The sequence below is a fragment of the Cajanus cajan genome, chromosome 5, assembly GCF_000230855.2.
Source record: "Cajanus cajan strain Asha chromosome 5, NIPB_CcT2T_4, whole genome shotgun sequence".
NCBI lineage: Eukaryota > Viridiplantae > Streptophyta > Magnoliopsida > Fabales > Fabaceae > Cajanus > Cajanus cajan.
Window position 1 is genome coordinate 7,422,128 of NC_138521.1, and position 20,052 is coordinate 7,442,179.

A 20,052-nucleotide genomic window follows, 5' to 3' on the forward strand; every position below is an offset into this window, starting at 1 on the left:
ATTACTTTACAACTTCAACATTTTCAAGTTTCTTTCTCTTCTCTCTGAAGAAAACTTAGCATCGGAGAAAGAATCATCGATGGCTATTGAACACGAAGACGATCTCAAGGACGAGAAGAACCCACGACCCCTCGACGAGGATGACATCGCCCTCCTCAAAACCTACGTAATCTTTTCTCTCTCTTTAAAACCCTAATTTCCCTTTTTTCCGTTTTAGGCTAAGCAGATCTTCGTTTTCCTAAGAATCGCATGATATTCTAATTCTTCTTCTATTGTGCCATTTCCTATGCCATCCCAAATGAATCGTCGTCTAATTTGCTTTCAACTCTGCTGCTACTGGGTTTTAATTGCTTAGTGTTTTGGGGGAAGGTTTACTGTCTTGACCTACTTTCCCTTAATTCTGATTCTGAATCATGGGGTGTGTTAAAGTCTGTTACTTTGAGTTTTTTTATATTAATTTTGGAACTCTAGGAAGTTTAAGATTTGCTCTGGAAAATGAAAGTAATGTAGATTTCGGTACTTTGCGGATGGCAAGAGCTTGAGGTTGCTGGTTTTGGTGTTTCTGGTAGCTACGTGGTTATTGTTCATAAATCTTGATGTAGATGCACGGGGCCTTTTCAGGTTTCAACATTATTTTAGGGTTATTGCATGGCTATGTAGATTAATTAGGTTTCATTAGGGGTTGCTGAGGTGTGAAGTCTCTTTACTCTATAATATACAATGCTGACTGGTATTTATGTTCACAAGATGCTTTGCTCATATAATGATTATTGATTGCCCTTCTCAGCTTCTCCTTATAGTTTTTGGGCAGAAAATGTTTGTCCGCATTTGTTGCTTTCTAACCATTAGTGTGTTTATAATTATAAACAGTCTCTTATAGTATAATTTGGTTCGCACAGGGTTTGGGACCTTACTCCACAAACATAAAAAAGGTGGAGAAGGAAATCAAAGATATGGCAAAGAAAGTGAATGACTTATGCGGTATGTGCAAATGATTTAGTTTGTTACTCTCTTTTTCCTTTTTGATGGGTTACAAGTAGTTCCTTAACTGGGTATTTTTTCTATATTATATCTCTGAATTTAATTATGTCTTGTTGAAAGGCGATAACTCTAGTTTGTGGCTATCATTCATTAACCAGGAAAAAACTGAAGGAAGGGGTTAATAATTGTTATTGTGTATATGTTCTGTTTTATACCAGTTCTACTAATTACATGAACTGGATGCTGTTAACGCTTAAGCACCTCCTTAGATGTTTGCTTCCTGTTATAATAGGTATCAAGGAGTCTGATACCGGGTTAGCTGCACCAAGCCAGTGGGATCTTGTTTCTGATAAGCAAATGATGCAGGAGGAGCAGCCTCTTCAGGTGATTATTCTTTTTATTTGGTGGAGTTTTTCTAACTTGCAAGTGTTTTTAATATTAGCAGGAGTTGCTAACTATGTTTACTTGTTGAACAGGTGGCACGGTGCACAAAGATTATAAATCCAAACTCTGAAGATGCCAAATATGTTATTAATGTGAAGCAGATTGCAAAGGTGCTTATATTTTTATTTTTGTAACAATCTTTTCAAAATCCCCTTATATATCAGATAGGTTTTTGTTTGAAGATGTCTGGCATCACTTGTTAATTAAGATAGCAGTTGCTGATCAATTGTCTTATGCCACATAAAATGCCAAGTTTTTTTCCCCTTGTTATATGTTCAAGTTGTCAAGCTGGGTCTAATATATCTTATATACCTTCTGCTTTGATGATGGCAGTTTGTTGTTGGGCTAGGAGACAAGGTTTCCCCCACTGACATAGAGGAAGGCATGCGTGTTGGGTATGTTTCCAATGAGTAATTTGATGCTAGAATATTAACTACAGAAAGAAGAGGAACTCTATGGCCATGTCTGCTTGTTTGTTTGACCTTCATTTTATCGTTGCAGTGTTGATAGAAACAAATATCAGATTCAGATTCCTTTGCCTCCAAAAATTGATCCGAGTGTAACCATGATGACAGTTGAAGAGAAGCCAGATGTGACATATAATGATGTTGGTGGTTGTAAGGAGCAGATTGAAAAGATGCGTGAAGTAAGTCATTGTAACTTTTTGTTTTTTACATTATATTGAAGTAAAATCACGGGGCACTAAGTTGTAATTTCCCTGCTAGGTTGTTGAACTTCCCATGCTTCATCCAGAGAAATTTGTCAAGCTTGGGATTGATCCTCCGAAGGGTGTTCTTTGTTATGGTCCCCCTGGAACTGGGAAAACACTTCTAGCCAGGGCTGTGGCTAATAGGACTGATGCTTGTTTTATAAGGGTCATTGGAAGTGAGCTAGTTCAGAAATATGTTGGTGAAGGGGCTAGGATGGTTCGTGAACTATTTCAGGTAAACACATAAGACCCGTTTTCTAGCTTTTGATCATTGTTTTCATGAAAGTGAATAATTTGACCAAACTTTTATTTCATGTAGATGGCTCGTTCAAAGAAGGCTTGCATTGTGTTTTTTGATGAAGTTGATGCAATTGGAGGTGCACGTTTTGACGATGGTGTTGGTGGTGACAATGAAGTTCAGCGGACCATGCTTGAAATTGTGAATCAGCTTGATGGGTTTGATGCTCGGGGAAACATCAAAGTTTTGATGGCAACTAACAGGTTGGTTGATTTTGTTGAGAGTATGTCTCTAAGTGATTAAGTGTGTAAAGAGTCAGTTTTGTCATAACTATGAAGCCATTCCAAATGTTCTTTAAAATTCATTTTTTCTTGCATGGTCATATTGCTGAGTTCTTTTCAACTTGCTTTGCAAATGTTACATGGTTCTGTGATTGTTTTTCTTCAATTAGGAAGTTCTGCTACTAAGTTGGGCTTATAGTTTGTGTTTTTGTCCACAATTTCTAGGCCTGACACCCTAGATCCAGCACTACTACGGCCTGGGCGATTGGACCGTAAAGTTGAATTTGGCCTTCCTGACTTGGAGAGTAGGACACAGATATTCAAGATACATACAAGAACCATGAACTGTGAAAGGGATATCCGGTTTGAACTTTTGGCTCGACTTTGCCCAAATTCCACAGGTACGAACAGTTTTAAATACTAGGCAATTCATAATTTATCTTGTACTTTTGACCATCAATTTATTAAGGATTTCAGTATATTGCTAGTATAATTTCTGGTCAAACTTGTTTTTGGTTTTGAGAGATCTTTGAAGCTTCCATTCTTTCTGATGCTCTAAAGCTTTGCTTTCTAATGTTGTGTGCTTCATTCTCAAGTATTTCTATACATAGGTTTTCTGATAGAGAACTTTTTGTTTTCTACAGGAGCTGATATAAGGAGTGTATGCACAGAAGCTGGTATGTATGCTATCCGTGCTCGGAGGAAGACTGTAACAGAGAAAGACTTCCTTGATGCAGTAAATAAAGTCATCAAAGGATACCAGAAGTTCAGTGCAACTCCCAAGTATATGGTCTACAACTGAGTTATTCTTTCATCTCTTCCCCGGGACCATGACCGTTTTAGAACGTACAATTAATATTTATTTTCCCCTGTGAAAATTGAAGGACGTGTGATTCTTTCTGTGAAACTCCTGTTTGAATGCATCCTCGCCTGTAGCAAACGTTTCCTTGATGTTTTACGTGCAAAATTGAGTAAAACCTTCTTTTAGCCTTTAAAGAATATACTTATTATCAATTGCAGTTGTTCGTTATTGGGGAAAAATCATCTTCGTGTTGTCATTTGCATGGTGAAATTGGTTAGGATTTGAGTAACTTGATTCGAGTTTTGTTGGATGAAAATATTAACAATGATTATAAATTAGTCTATGTTGTTTCTTTTTCCTCCTATAGTATTCAGTTTAATGAATTTAGTCCCTAGTTTGTAATTTTGGTTTAATTTCATCCGGTAAAATTATAATATCAAACATGACTTGATATTAAGATGATATTAACTTATTAAGGAAATGGCATGATGATTAATATTTAACTTAAATTAATATTTAAGTTAAAATGTATCTTTAGTCTTTAATTTTTATTACTTTGTAGTATGTACTATTTTTATGTGGTAAAAATGATTGTTAAAATTATAATTTAATTTAAATATTAATAAAAGTTAATTTTGTGTGAATTATTTAGTGTTAAATTAGAATTATTGTTACAATGTTAACTGTCAAATGAAACTAAACAAAAATTGTAAATTTTACGAGATTGTAAAATTAAAAATCTGAGACTAAAACCCTATATTAAATGTTATAGGAACTGAACTGTAGTCTAATTTATAAATATTTTAATCTATGCAATAAATTTTACGAGATTGTAAAATTAAAAATCTGAGACTAAAACCCTATATTAAATGTTATAGGAACTGAACTGTAGTCTTATTTATAAATATTTTAATCTATGCAATGTTCAAATATGTTTATTATATATAATTAAAAATTTTAATAAATTAAAATAATAAATATTATGTTTGAATATATAAATTATATTTAAAATTTTATATAAATATTAAATAAAATTTTTAAATATATAAATAATATGTTACATTTATATAAATAGTTTATATTATAATATAAATTATTTTATTTATTAATAATTTATTTAAAATATTAATATTTTATTTATAAATAATTATGATAAATAATAATTGAATTAGATACAAATTAAAATTTTCTTTTTTGCAAATTCTCACGTTGTAAAATAGTCTTCTCTTGCATGATAGGAATAAAATTCATGTTTAATATATATGAATTGATTATTAATGTTTTTTTTACATTAAATATTTGAATTAGGTTTTGATTTGGATAAGGCATGTCATGACTTATAGTATAGACATAAATTATTACTAAAAATTAAAAATTTGTAGGTAAATATTTTTTTAACATTTACTCACAAATAATCTACCTATCCATTATATGACTTATATATTAATGATTTTGTAAGTTTTACATACAACACAATTGTAAGTACAAATATTCAAGTTTTATCCACACTAAGATCTATGAACATATGGTTCTCGCATCATGCCTCCTTTTCTCAATGATTGTTGAACATTTATGAAATTAAAGTTACTTTATTTGCAAACTCTTTTTACACGAGATTTTTTTTTTATAAAGAGGTATAATTTTTTATTGGACCAATTTTTATAAAAGTAAAGTGATATTCCAAAATAAAAATAATACTCCAATCTTTAATTAAGGAGGACAAATATTGAACTATTTAAGATAATGACTTTTAATTTATACAAAAGATTTTTTTATTATATATTTACGATTTTTTTAGTTGGAGGATGATAATATACTACATAAAAAATCACAATTAAAGATTTCACATTCATATTTAAAAAGACTTGATTGAAAAAAAAACATTTTTACAAGATAATCAATTAAATAAACAAGTAGATGTAGTTAACAAATTCTTTTATACAATAACAACACCACAATAGTTAACTTTTAAATTTGATGCTTCAAAGTTTTTAATTCTTAATATTTTAAACTTATCCATTAAGTCTAAATCATTTCTTTTTACTGCTTTTTAAACATAGTTCGAGGAATTTATATAATAGAAATTTTACATCGACGGTATATAAATAATTAGATTAATCTATAGAGTTTTACTCTAACATAAATTATTAAAATTCTTCACAATTAGACTAATTTTACACAAACATAAAAAAAAAATGTTTGGGTGAAAAACATTTACCAGTTGCGACTAATATGTTGGGGGTTTACTAGGATCTCTAACAAGCATCTTCCTAACCAAGTTTTTTGATCTCTAACAAGGATCTCCTTTGCACAAGAAGCGTCTTTCTCGTGTGACCACCACCAGAATGAATTTGATGTCATTCCATCTTTAGAGGTTCTTGATCCAATTAATGCACTTTTTCCCCATCTGACACTAGATGCTACTCCTTGTTCCAAGCATCTTATCATCTTTATGGGATTAGGTTTGAGCAAGAAACACGAAAAAAAAAACAAGAAATAAGAAAAATTAATGCTGATGATAATCTGAGCAGTGACAATGTGGTTGATAGAAGAGCCAAAACATTGCTATATTACTTTATGATGAGCCTTTCACACGGCATCTTCAAGTTAAACACAAAATGGTTCATTTTTTGAGTCATTAACCCTGATGAAGATTAAGCAGTGGAGAAAAATGACCCCAACACAGGTCGAATATTTATTTAGAGTTTAGACTAATACAAAATATTGGACCCATACAATCACAAAATAGGATGAAAAAGCTTAACTATGATTCCTACTTATTACAACAAGATGGCAACCATCAATCTTAACCGAGCTTCAATTTTGCAAAAGGTTAAATTATTGAAATTTATACCACCAATAAAAGAAATAGCTCAGAAACATACACCAATAGTTCTCTAGCTTCAATAATCAAAGGTGCAACCAATCTAACTCGAGAGAAACTGGCTGAGGGGTTATGAAGAAATGATGAAAATATTAATATTGTTTTCCTTTTCTGCCATTCTATCAACACAAGGCTTTTGTTCCCATTTACATGTCTTGTGTTTCTTGGTTATCACCTCCTTGGTTGGATCCTCCTTGATCAGTTCCAAACGTCCGTTTGCTCATGTTAGTACGCTGTACTAATCGAACCAATGCTTGAACCACTTCTGACATCGGTGGTCGGAATTCTGGCTCCGGCTGCCCCAAAAGTAAAATTAGAATAACATAATAATCCATTATTACATTTATATTTTGTTCATCCCCAAGGGTACCCTATTGCTTGAGCATAGCACTTATGAGTGAGGTACAATTATTGTTTAACAGTTCAAATAGAGATTTGCTGCCTATTCACAAAAATAGTAAATTTTGAATGAAACATGACTGACATTAATATATTACCTGAACACAAAGAGCAATAACATCCGCAAATCGAGATAGAGACTTCACAGGGTATAGTCCTTCCAATGCAGGATCAACCATTTTAGCCAAAGCATCGATATCGTGGAGTTGAGGTGTTGCCCATCGAACCAAAGCCTGCTCAGACCTTGGCCTTGAGCTGTAGAAGAGAAGTTTAAACAATCATGCATGTGCCCTTTTATGTTGGAATGTATGTACATGTAAATATTGTGATGTTAATGTTATATCAATCTTTCACCTGTCAAATGGTTTTCGTCCACTGAGAAGTTCCAACATGACGACTCCAAAGCTATAGACATCACTCTTAAGAGTGTAATGACCAGACAAGCCAACTTCAGGAGCTTCATATCCGGATCCAGCATTATTGTTCAATACCTGATCATGAAGCATTATTTAGAATTTTTAATACTTTTAGTATGTAAATGTCAGTGACCAGAAAAAGAAATAACATTCAGTAAGAGAACTGTATTATTTTCAATGATTGAAACAAACACTATCTATCCATTCTTGAGCGCACCTTGTATCTTAAACTTTTTAGGACAATTAGTTTTTGACATGGTATTATTAGGTTCTCTATGACCAAAGAGGTCCTGAAATTTCAATCCTTGATAGTACTTCATAATTTTTTTGATTTATTTATTCAAAAGAACGACAATAAGGTTCAAACTTATGACGTAATGCCAATTACACAACCCAATGATTCATACAAAATATTTTATATGTCTAACCATTCTCGTTTTCTTTCCCTAATTGTTATAAACTCAAACATATATGGCAATATCAACTAAAGAATGAGAGTCTAAAGTAAGAACAATTACTTCAAAACTGAAAATGAGAATGAGTAGTTAAACATAAAAATACATAGAAAAGTAGCAAAAGAAGACTAAACTACTCTGGCCAAACACCATCATATCCAATTATAAACACATTAATTCATAGCAAAAGCCATAATGTTCCAAAACACAAAAATCACCTGGTTTGCATTTGGAATATAGTTTGCCAATCCACTGTCGGAAAGATGAGGATTAAGATCTGCATCAAGCAATATGTTGGATGACTTTATATTCTTATGAACAACTGATGGTGAACATACTTCATGGAGGTACCTAGGAAAAAAGCAAACAGAGTTAGGTTGTTGATTCTCAGGGCAAGAATTTACATTGATGCTTGAAACCCAATTTTATGTTATACTACTAGATCTATTTAAATGTCTATTAATAGTAAGGTCCTTAGTTTCAAAGTCACAATTCCTTATTGCTGATAGTATGTTGACTTTATACATGATATTGCATCAAATCTAAATTGTATAATCCCAAACTACTTTATCCTATTTTTTAATTTTCAAATTTGAATATTAGATTTAGTTATTGTTAGATATAAAACCACTAATAACATTTCACATAACAACTTCAGCTTTTAGAATAACTAGTTCTTGTCAAGATATTAGAGTCTATAAAACCAACTGGACAAGAGTCTGTAAATGCAATATCAAGATCTTCTATTTACATTAACAAACAACTTACTCTAAAGCACGTGCAATCCCCAAAGCAATCTTCACACGTGAATTCCATATCAATGGTTTACTATAGTCATCAAGTAGGTGAAGGAAGTCATGCAGTGATCCATTTTTATGAAATTCATAGACTAGTAGATGCTGTCCATGCTCTGAACAATAACCTGCAAGCTCTGTCACATTCGGATGATGCAAATGGGATATGTTTGAAACTAATTCTACAAAATCTTCAGACAAATCATTGGGAAGGACAGATGAATCTATCTTCTTCACAGCAAGAACCTAAAACATTTTCATAAGTGAGAAAACCAAATCAAAACCATTAATAAGCAGGTACATGAATTGTACATATGGTCTACTGTAGAAAAGTACATGGTATTTATTGGGGGATATTAGCTATACATGTAAAATCTACAAGCAGAAGGACTTCTCATACTTCTTTGATTTTTTATTAGCAGTCATAGGACTTTAAAGAAACATCATTACACAAGCACTCATGCACTTCAGTATAAAAATAATTCAGATTTGACACCTTTCTAGGAAAAATTACATAATGTCATGATAATATTTTGAAATTAAATATCTGCCATCAGTATTAAATATAGAGGTGTATTTGCAGCAAAAACAGGTAAGAAATACCTTTCCATTGTCAAATTGAGCACGGTACACACGACCAAAAGACCCCTCTCCAAGAAGCTGATCCACACTGAAGCTTCCAGTAGCAATCTGTAGGTCAGCTATAGAATATGATTTTACATTTGCAGGAGCTGTGACAGTCTTCTTGACTGTAATGGGCCTATTGACTACAACCGGGGGCTGCTTTGAAAACTCATCTTCATCAAATGATTTGTGACGATCAAAAGGTGGAGGTTTAAGGCTTATTGGGGCCGAAGTTGTATCAAATGTCTTCAAGTCAATAACCGATGAAGTTTGCATGGAATTCATTTCTGCATTATGACAGATATTAACATGTCAATTTCAATCAGAACAATAAGTGAAAGCAGAATGGCTTCACAACTAAACAGTAAATTGAAAGCAGTAAGACAAGGCAGTCCTTTCCAATCGGAGAAAGAAATGTAGACAGCCTAGTCATTTTTAATTAGTGGTGCAGTTTGGCTTGACTGATTATAACAAAAATTCACTTTCTCTAGTGTGGCCACAGCCAAGGTACCAAACATGCCTCTGTCCCTGAAAAAAAATGTTGAAGTAATTGCTACCTACTTGCCTTACAGTTAAAAAACAGATTATCTGCCAATATTATAGGTTGAATCGCAAAATTCATTTATCAATAGCAGAATTAAGCCTTTCATGGTTAAGCATATCTGCCAACAGAGAAGGTGGTTTTGGAAGATTGAAGGGTGAACCTAAAAAATTGAAATACAATATATACAACTATACAAGTGAGCTAAAATAAGGAGACCTCATAATGAAAGAATGGAAACAATTTTTCAATAGTATGCAAGAACAAAATGCAGACCATGCACGTCATTTGAAGTATGAGGAGCCAAGGGCTGATTGTCAAGCTTTTCAACATCATTAGATGACTTTTTGGATCTCCTCTTCACCAGAAAGAATGCTACTATTGCCCCAACAACCAGGATGGAGATCACTATTCCAGCAATGCCACCACCGCCTATACCAGATTTTTTGTCTCCGCCATCATTTGAGTCACCATCTGATGTGGTATGGCCGCCAGATTTGTGATTTCGGTTTCTTGTTGTTACTGGAGGTGTCCCAGGAGGAGGTGGGGGTGCAGGTCCTGAGCTCCATGCATTACCATCCTTCCTGTCATTAAATTTGACCATTTTCAAGTTTTATAGAATTCATGATGAAAAACTGATTCTTACCAAAATTGCTGATGATGGAAATACATACTGTAGGTTTATATTTTTCAATTGTTCTGGTATCCAGCCGGTAAAATGATTGTTTTCCACATTCCTGAGAAAAATTTAAGAACATAAAGACAACTGAAAAGGTACTTCTATTGAAATATACGAAAGGGTATTCCACTGCTGTTATATGAAACAGAGACGTACAGATTATCAAGAGGCAGATTAGCAAGGACATCAATGGTGCCTGTAAATTGGTTGCTTTGCAGATTCCTACATAAATGTGAACAAGTCAACTAAGAATGCAATCATTTTCAATACCATGAAAAATTAGCAGTAAAAAATGAAAAATTAGACATATACATGGTGCTTATGCTTGAAAGTGAGCTCAAAGTCTGAGGCAGGTCACCTGACAAAGAATTGAACGATAGATCCCTGCAACAAATAATAGATATTATAGTCACCTGCCCTGAATTGTCACCAAACCAAATTCTAGCATACTTTACTTCAAAAATGAAATAGCATAGCCTCCATTTGATACTTATAACAAAAAGGCGGGTTTTTAAATTACAAGAAACATATGCAGTGGAATATAATGCAATAGTCAATGTATATGGAGCATTTTTCGCAGAATAATAGTATAAATTGTCTTAAAGATGGGATGAGAAGTAATATTGTGAAATTACGAAATGCAAAATGAAAATCAATCCACCACAATGAGCATAAAATCAGACTGAAAATGAAAAGATCAATATTTCATAGTTAACATAAACTTGATAGTAATCCAGACTACTTTTTATATTGTTGAAGGGCAGGAGGAATCTCACAATGTGTTGAGAGAAGAGAGCTTTTGAAAATCAACATTAATTCCTTGCTGGAGCTGATTGTGACCAAGATTCCTACATTATCAAGATTAACTTAAAAAATGAGTCCAGTGTGAAGGAGGTTTATACAATAAAAAGTGTACAAGAAGTCAAGAAGATGATTACACACAGGACTATAAGAGAAGTCTTATCAGAAAGAGAATAAGGGATTTGCCCGTTGAAATTATTATTTGCAAGATTTCTGCATCCAAAGAAACATGAATGTTAGAAATTCATAAATTGTATCAGAACAAAACTAAACCAAAAAAGTAATAAAAAATATGGAAACATACAAGTACTGCAGATTAGGAGGAAGTTGGTATGGTATGGTGCCACCAAGATTGTTGTTACTCAGGTCTCTACAGAATTTTGAAAGGTCACAAGAATCATAACAATACATATAAAACTGGTTATATGATGAATGAGAGTATAAGACTACTAACTTACAGGTTTGTCACAGATGTCATGGGTTCTAGCTGGTAACCCAAAGATCCGGTTAGTGTACGACCAGGTAACTTACTGATATGAAGTGAAAAATAAATGAATAATCATCAGAATCAGCACCTAAAACTATAACAGTCAAGTCATATAAAGTGAAAGGGAGATTGTGACTTCACATTTCTGTTACACGATTGCCAGAGCAAGTAATGCCTTGCCAAGACTGTCCACAAGGATCATCACCATTCCAATTTAGTTGGGTTGGCGAGTTCATACTTTGATACATACCCTTTAGAGAAGCCACTGCATCAGACATTCAGAAAAGGATAGTTAGTAAACCCCAGATGTGTAAAATAGAAATTTGTATTATAAATTTCTATTACGTTAATGCCAGTCTGCATCTGTACAACCATCCTTTTCACATATTTTAAGATATGTACACTACTTGCCAACTACTGAACCTATTATATAGATTTTATCACTTCTAGGCATAAGTGAACAAATTAATCATTGATCTTCTCAGCATGAATGCAGAAAATGTTCTCATTGAAGATTTCATAATTGATTCTTCATGATATTGACTTTACATCCTTAATGGGTGCATGGGAGTTCATGAAAAATAATATTACTGACTACAGAACATGAAGAAAACCTATTCACATCACCTAGCCACTTACCAAATCAGAGAAAATATGCAAGTAATTTAAATCATAACATGTTTAAATTAACAAGAGTTCGTCCTTGGGGTTTAGTAGAAAATTTAATATCAGATGTACACCAAACACACATTTTATATATTCAAAGTGTCCCAAAGCAGAGCAAGTTAAGTATGTGGATGTTGATAACAAAACAAGAACAAAAATAAGTATAGGATTACATCTGACATGAATAACAAGATGCAAAAATCAGAAAAACAAGTTTATTTATTCCATGCAAGCATTCTCAAACCTTAAATAAATTGCTAGAGCCTATCAGAAATAGCATATAGGTCAAGATAGAATCCTGCATACTAGTGGTGTTGTCTCAATTACTATGTTATACTTCAAATCTCATCAGAAATATGGCAGGTCAAAATTCATTATATAAAGCCAAGAACAGAGTTGACTATAATTCTGGAATTAGGCACAAATGCAGCTAACATTGTCCAAGGTTACTGTCATTGGCAATAAAGCAATCAACCTGTTGATACAAATGCATGCTGAGACCTTCTACAAAGGATGGAGAGCAGCCAGAGAATGGTGGGCCTTTTACAGCCCAAGAAGTCAATCACATGAGGTCTACTGCTTTACTAAGACTGTTACATTTAGTCCCTAAGGGAGAACAGAAGCAAGATGGAACTGCAATCTCTGTAGCTAAATCTTCTCATAGAATTTCCATGTTTTTATTAATTCATTAGACATCATAATACAAGGAGGAAAAATTTGAACATCAAAAGGAAAACACAGCAATATAGAAGACAACAAGTAAATGGAAGGGAACTAAAGTGGAAGATCAAGGGTCCCACTCAGCTGTTGCAATTTGTTTTTGTGCAGCTCGAGTGGACATTATTATAACGGGCATCTCCCTTTTTGGAACTTGGAAATTTGTTCAACTATACTTCAAGAAAAAAATATAAGAAAATGGTAACTGAATATTACGTCAACTTCTTGATGTTCGATCAATCCTCGTTCGTTGACAACATTCTCTACAGTAATGAAGTGAGAATTGAATCAACCGGCTACATAGCACGCACAGAACACAGAGCTTAAACAAAACTAATAATATATATACATATATTATAAAGTCCTTCATTAGCTGAAATCATAGACAAAGCATATTTCACCCTATCAATCTGAGTAAACAGTAACATTTCAGGACAACAAAATTAAACATGTGCCACTGAAGAGATCAGCTGGAAAACTTCACAATGATTCAAAAGACAATAAAACCAAACACAACACACAGGCCAAATCAAACTAATCTGCTGAGTAATTGACAGAGTTGTCCACAGAACCTGATTGAAAACCAAACAAAAACACACAAAAAACAGTGGTAGTCTTAACTAACAGAGTAACAGTAGCAGAATGCAACAGACAGAGAGAGAGAGAGATGAAAAGTGCACAGTTGAGAGTGTAATCAAAGAAGACACTAACCGTCATTTGGATCTGTGCCTCCATTGATGGCCAGAATGCAGGTGCTGATGAACACCACCAGCACCAGCTTTGGATCCAACACCATCTTTTTTCCCAATCAATCTTTTCTCGCAAAATTCTTCCTACCCAGAAAGCTAAAAGGATGTGCAATCAACCCCTTTTGGCCAATTTTTAATTTTTGATAATAATATATTATGGGTTCATCACTAAATATGTTGCCACCATTGCCGAGTAAAGCTGGCAAGCACGTATCGCCTTATCACGTAATTATTGTATATAGTATACTCTATATTTTGTAAATTCATTATTCATTATTCATTATTTTCCTTTTCGTGTTCTCTTATATGGAAAATAAATATATTTGCAAATTCTCTTGTCCACTGGCCACAGTAAACACTAAAAAACATATAATGCTTTTATTTTGCTTAGTATTAATCCTATAAACCTTTTTTAAAAAATATAATGTTTAATGAGGGAAATGGAGGATAACAGAAGACTGACCTATTTTAAAAAATAAGAAATAAAAGAGTTGAAATTTCTCATGCCTTTTGTCTATTCTTCAGTATTAAAGAGACTTGAAAAAAAAGGAAAATTTTTTATTTTAAAAAACTAAATCTTGATAATAAAAAATTATAAAAATTAAATTGTCATAAAATCTTATTTTAACTCACGCGTCTTTTATTAATATTTCTAAAAATAAAATAATATGCAACTTATGATATATGTGTCTCCCTTACAAATCAAATAAGGAGAAATTTTATTTACTTCCATTAAAAATTCCTCAATTTTCCTTTTAATCAAACACACTTCTAAATGAAATAGAAATAATAGGGATAAAAGTTTCACATATAAGAATCGTAATTATGGTTTATCAGACCGATTGATTAATTCGATTCTCTAACAAAAATCAATTTTTAATTGGTTTAATTAGTCAAAAAATGGTTTTGCGATGATTGAACTGGTAAAAAAAATGCGTAGAATTGGTTGAATTAAAAATATATTTTTATTTTTAAAATTTAATTTAAAATACTTTTAATTAAAATATATATTTGACTAAAAAAATTATAAGTTAAAATAAATTATTTTTCATACTTGTTTTATAAATATAATTTAATTATTTATATTAATTAATAAATTTAATATATTAATTTTTAAAATTTATATTATATAATTTGATAACTTTTTATCTAAATATAAACATGTTATTATTAATGAATATTGTTATATTTTATTTAAATTTAAATATTATATCAACTTCACTTTACAATTTTATCTATATATTAAACGTTAAGAACTTATAAATAATATTTTATTTTAATTTGAATAAATTACATATTTAATTCTTATATTTTTTAATTTATAATTTTGGCTTTTCTATTATGAAATAAAAATATTTAATTTCCTATTTTTCAAAATATAAAATTTTAATTCTTTTATCAAATTGACATTTATTTGATATTTTAAAAATTAGATTAGTTATGAAACCAGTACTAGGTTAGTGGGTTAAAGGTTAAATAAGTAGATTACTAATTGAAACACATGATTTGATCTTTATTAATTTGTTTTTTTTTTAAATATTTATGTCATATATTTTATATCTATAAATTTTAATAAAATTTATATCATGTCTTAAAGAAATTTATAAAATAAATTATAATTAATATAATAATAATAATAATAATAATAATAATAATAATGATAGAATAACTAATTTATAGGTTTCTTGAACTACATAAACCAATATATAATTTTAAATTAAAAATATGTTATATAATTTTTTTAAGTGAATTATATAATAATAAAGTATGTAGGTTTAGTGGTCACTATATATATTATTGTTACATATGATTATAAAAAATATCATTTGCCTTAGTGGTAAGGCATTTGCACATACATAAAAATGGTTTGTATTTAAATTTCACCTTTAACACTTTTATACATATTTTACTTAAACTTTTGAGTATACTATTGATTTGACCAAAAACTCATCAATTCATTGATTCAACCAAAAAATCGATTAAGCCAAATCAAGCCTTTATGAGTTAATGACATATCTAGTTTAATGTGAGACTCGGATTAGCTGGGTACCAATTCCCAATTTTAGCATTACTTATACTTAAGTGATATTTTACTTAGACTTTTGAGTGTACCATTGGTTCGACTGAAAAATCGATTGGGCTAAATTGGATATCTTTACATGTTGATGACATATCCATTACAATGTGAGGTTTGTATTGACTGAATCACTGATTTTTGATTTTAGCATTTGCTTATAAATAAGTGATGTAACATTTAGTGACATGACATTTGAAGATGAAAAAAACTTTAAAAAATACATGTAAATAAGATTCATTAATAAAATAAATATAAAAAACTCATTAAAATAAATATAAATAATTTTTTTATAAGTTATCTTTTAATATTTATCCATATATGTCATATTACTAAATATCACGTCACTTAAATAGTAATAGATCACTCAATAATATTAAAATTTTACGATCAATTGATATCAAATTAATGAAAGGACCAAAATTTCGAAAATTTTTAGATCAAATTAATGAAAAGATCAATTAATATCAAATTAATAAAAGAATCAAAATTATTTTAGTTTCCATAAATTTTTTTATCATTTTTAGATCCTTAAGTTTTTAGTGTTTTTTTTATTAACAACTCTAGTTAGTTTAATACTAAAAGTAAAATATAGAATATTAATTAAGATAATTAAAATAACAAAGAATAATTTAAATTAAGATAATTAAATGATTTTTACATGCATACTTAAATTAATTTATGTATTTATTATTTTATATAAATAAAATAATTATATATAATTTTTTAAAATATAATGAATAGTGATTTGAATTACTTTTAATTCTATTCTTCTTATCAATATTTATTTTTTATTATATTTAATTATATTCTTACTTTTCAATGCTTTCATTTTTTAAGGTGGTATTTTTTCCCCAAATATTTTAATTTACTTAAATTCTTATAACATATTTTTTAACATTTTACTCTTAATGTTATCTTTAAATCTTAATTTATTATTTTATTGATAAATTTCTTTTTATATATAACATGTAGTAATTTTATCTCCGAAGAGAAGACTAAAATATTATAAATCAATTATAAGTGTTTAAGTAAAATATTTTTTTGGTAAAATTATAATATTAAAAGTAAATTAATAGATCGAAATAATTTACGAATGATTTGATTTTTTGAACTTTTTTTTTATCAAACACTTTACCATATTATGAGACTTTTAATACTAAGTAAAGGATTACTTTTAGATTAACGTGGCTTATTTCTCATGAAAAAGTGTACTTATCTTTTAATTACATAAATAAATTAAAAGTTGTTTGTCGAAAACTGCTCCATTAATTAGTATTAAATTTGATATATATATATATATATATATATATATATATATATATATATATATATATATATATATATATATATAAAGTATTCGCCTTATACGGTAATATAGTTATGCATTCATCAATTATTAATTATAAATAATTAAAAGTACTTTCCACTTCTAAATGAATAGATTCGATAAAATTGAGTTATACATTTTAATTATATAAAAGAATTATATAAGAAAAGAAAACGTGTCAAATTCTTAATTATTGCAAAATTATTAATCAGATTTCTGGATCTAAATGATAAAAAAATATTTATTTTTAAATAAAGTTTCATATTCATATTATATATATAAGTATATGTTTGAAGAAGGGTGAGGGGAGACTATTAATCATCTATTGCAAGATTTTCGAATTAATATCAGCTTTTAAATAAGGTTTTGATCCTTTTCGCAATAATAAATTAATAATTAGGTTTCGATTATGTTGACTTTTGAGCATTGGAATGATAATAATGGGGACCATGATCAATGTATAAAATATTGGATGTTGGTATCAAGGCGAAAATCGAAGGTCAGCATTCCGCGTAAATGAACTGGGTTTCGTCCATGCAATCAACATCTTATTATTATTATTATAATTATTATTATTATTGTTATTATTATTATAATAATAGCAAGAAGTGATATTTGGAGAAGTTCACATAATTGTATATTAAAGAAATAATACGGTTGTATAAAGTGTCTTTCAATATTATTTTTAACAGAATCAAAAGTTTACTTCTAGATTCTGGTAAAGTTTGCATCAAATTTTAAAAATGTGGTTGAGGTTGAGTTTCATTTATCATCCACAAATGGATGGACATTCAAGGAGGACAATTCAATGGATGAAGGATTTTTTGAGGGTTTGTATTTTGGATCATCTAAGTAGTTGAGAGAAAGTGTTGCCTCTAGTGAAGTTTACACATAACAATTGTTTTCAGGCCAATATTGGGATGAGTCTTTTTTAGGCATGGTATGATAAGAGGTACAAGACTCCATTATGTTGGTACCAGGAGGGTGAGTCAATGGATGTAGAACTCGAATTAGTTCTACAAATTATCGAGAAGGTGAAACTGATTCAAGAAAGAATAATAACTACCTAGAGTAGGCATAAGTCTTATGCGGACAGAACGAGGAAACCATTAGAGTTTGAGGAGGGGAAACATGTATTCCTGAAGGTGACACCCACTACTAAAGTAAGAAGGATTGTAAGGGCCAAGAAATTGACTCCAAAATTTATTGATTCTTACCAAATTTTTTGTCGTGTAGGTCTAGTGACATATCAGTTAGCAATTTAGAGTTTAATACCTTTTTCTTTTTCCAAGTAAGTCTATTTTTGGGACGAAAATTCTTATTTGTTGGAGAGGATTATAACACTATATGTTTTAATCACTAGTACAAAATAGGTCTTTTACGTCGGCTATTTTAAGGCTTTTATGTCAGAAAAGGCTCCGACGTTAATGCGGGAAACGTAAATTTATGTCGCTTCTGAGACACGACGTAAATTTACATCGGACATGCCCTATGCCCGACGTAAAAAGGGCCTAAGATTTTATGTCGGCCAGTGCTAGGTCCGATGTAAATTTACGTCGGACATAGTGTAGTCCGACGTAAAATCTGGCATTTTTTTTAAATTTTTTATTATTTTTTTATTTTTGATATACCCAATATAAAACCTGCATATATAAACCAGGCAATCCAGAATACAAATTCAAATTATATTTCAAAATTGAATGACAAAAAGAAAATAATATATAAATTTTAAAAAGCATAAATTATGACAATGTAAATCCTATTATCCTAAAAAACCTATAAAACATATGTTTGTCAATCCTATTAAACTAGAAACATAATATCTAACTAACTAAACTTAGAAATTTAACTATTGTATACTTTGAAGAAAAAAATTGTCCATTGTTCTCTTATCTTGATGATCTCATCTTCGGGCAATGGAGATGGATCTTGAAAGACCTGAAACATTAATTTAAGTGTCATTAATATGCAATGTTAATTATCGTAAAGGTAAATATACTTAAATAAAGGTAAACATAATATCTAACTAACTAAACTTAGAAATCTAACTATTGTATACTTTGAAGAAAAAAAATTGCCCATTGTTATCTTATCTTGATGATCTCATCTTCGGGCAATGGAGATGGATCTTGAAAGACCTGAAACATTAATTTAAGTGTCATTAATATGCAATGTTAATTATCGTAAAGGTAAATATACTTAAATAAATTTTTATGTGAATTACCTGCACCCAAGAATCAGTAATACCCGCAGAAACTATGGCTCTCATCCAATACATGATGTAATAGCCACATTCAAACGAGTCTTGTTGCTTATTACACTAAAATGAGAAACAAATAACTATTATTTCCAAAGTCAATAAATTTAAATATTATTGCCTGTATTAATTAATTTGCTAACCTTAGGGTATATGAAGTGCAATGTCTTTGATGATCTGCTTCTTCCACTTAAAATATTAGCTCCAGACACGATTCTAATTAATTGAAATAAAAACAGATGTTAGCGAATATATATAATTACAGTTTTAAAACATAATGAAAAATTTTAGTTACCCTTGTAATTGACATTTAATTTCGTGGCTTGGTTTTCGATGTAGTGAACAAAACCCCACCACGGTGTATTCCTTAGGAATGATTACCATTAACTGCCAATGGGACCTATATTGTATGACAAACAAATTAGTTATAAAATTACCATGATTAAAAAACCAATTAAAAAACTAACCCGTCAATGTATGGAGCCATGTATATATATCTTCCTGATTCACTCATCCATGTTTGCATATATTGTTGGATGTGGACCTGAGTGTTTCCTGATTTTTGGATGGATTGAGGCTCAATAAATCCATATACTTGTGCTTGTGCTTGCTCCACACTCAATTTGTCCATGTACCTAACACAAATAATTATTAAAAGTAAAATGTAATTATTATAAATTTAGACTCATAAAAGAAAATATGACTTACATGGCCCACAGTTGTA

The 20,052-nt window shown here is 30.4% G+C and overlaps 2 protein-coding genes across 3 annotated transcripts; one reads left to right on the plus strand and one right to left on the minus strand.

The window, feature by feature from the left end:
• RPT1A (regulatory particle triple-A 1A) lies at nt 1-3,667 on the plus strand. The gene is made up of 10 exons (XM_020382780.3): nt 1-166; nt 900-981; nt 1,274-1,365; nt 1,458-1,535; nt 1,759-1,820; nt 1,927-2,071; nt 2,151-2,369; nt 2,454-2,635; nt 2,879-3,054; nt 3,298-3,667. The coding sequence occupies exons 1-10, from the start codon at nt 80-82 to the stop codon at nt 3,453-3,455; spliced, it is 1,281 nt and encodes a 426-aa protein (XP_020238369.1). The 5' UTR covers nt 1-79; the 3' UTR covers nt 3,456-3,667.
• Nucleotides 3,668-6,117: 2,450 nt separating this feature from the next.
• Nucleotides 6,118-13,875, minus strand: LOC109817514 (protein STRUBBELIG-RECEPTOR FAMILY 6). Of its 2 annotated transcripts, XM_083074849.1 has the most exons (17): nt 13,630-13,864; nt 13,135-13,181; nt 11,677-11,800; nt 11,507-11,578; nt 11,353-11,418; nt 11,190-11,261; nt 11,024-11,095; nt 10,560-10,631; nt 10,404-10,469; nt 10,243-10,305; nt 9,845-10,152; nt 9,007-9,314; nt 8,378-8,649; nt 7,828-7,960; nt 7,093-7,229; nt 6,837-6,993; nt 6,118-6,635 (listed from the first exon to the last, which is right to left on the minus strand). In XM_083074849.1, the coding sequence occupies exons 3-17, from the start codon at nt 11,781-11,783 to the stop codon at nt 6,486-6,488; spliced, it is 2,055 nt and encodes a 684-aa protein (XP_082930975.1). In that variant the 5' UTR covers nt 11,784-11,800; nt 13,135-13,181; nt 13,630-13,864; the 3' UTR covers nt 6,118-6,485. The 2 variants fall into 2 exon arrangements, with proteins under 2 accessions (XP_082930975.1, XP_020238367.1); XM_020382778.2 differs by lacking the exon at nt 13,135-13,181 and having other exon boundaries at nt 13,630-13,875.
• Between the last annotated feature and the right edge of the window lie 6,177 nt (nt 13,876-20,052).

Bases quoted from the DNA above. Each gene is read 5' to 3' on its own strand.
- RPT1A (XM_020382780.3), top strand. From the start codon at position 80: ATGGCTATTGAACACGAAGACGATCTCAAGGACGAGAAGAACCCACGA. The intron at 2,072-2,150 runs GTAAGTCATTGT...TTTCCCTGCTAG, and splicing joins AGATTGAAAAGATGCGTGAA to GTTGTTGAACTTCCCATGCT. The intron at 2,636-2,878 runs GTTGGTTGATTT...CACAATTTCTAG, and splicing joins GTTTTGATGGCAACTAACAG to GCCTGACACCCTAGATCCAG.
- LOC109817514 (XM_020382778.2), bottom strand. From the start codon at position 13,714: ATGGTGTTGGATCCAAAGCTGGTGCTGGTGGTGTTCATCAGCACCTGC. The intron at 9,315-9,844 runs GTCTGCATTTTG...GTCATAATGCAG, and splicing joins TACTTCAAATGACGTGCATG to AAATGAATTCCATGCAAACT. The intron at 7,961-8,377 runs GTAAGTTGTTTG...CTTTTTTCCTAG, and splicing joins GGGATTGCACGTGCTTTAGA to GTACCTCCATGAAGTATGTT.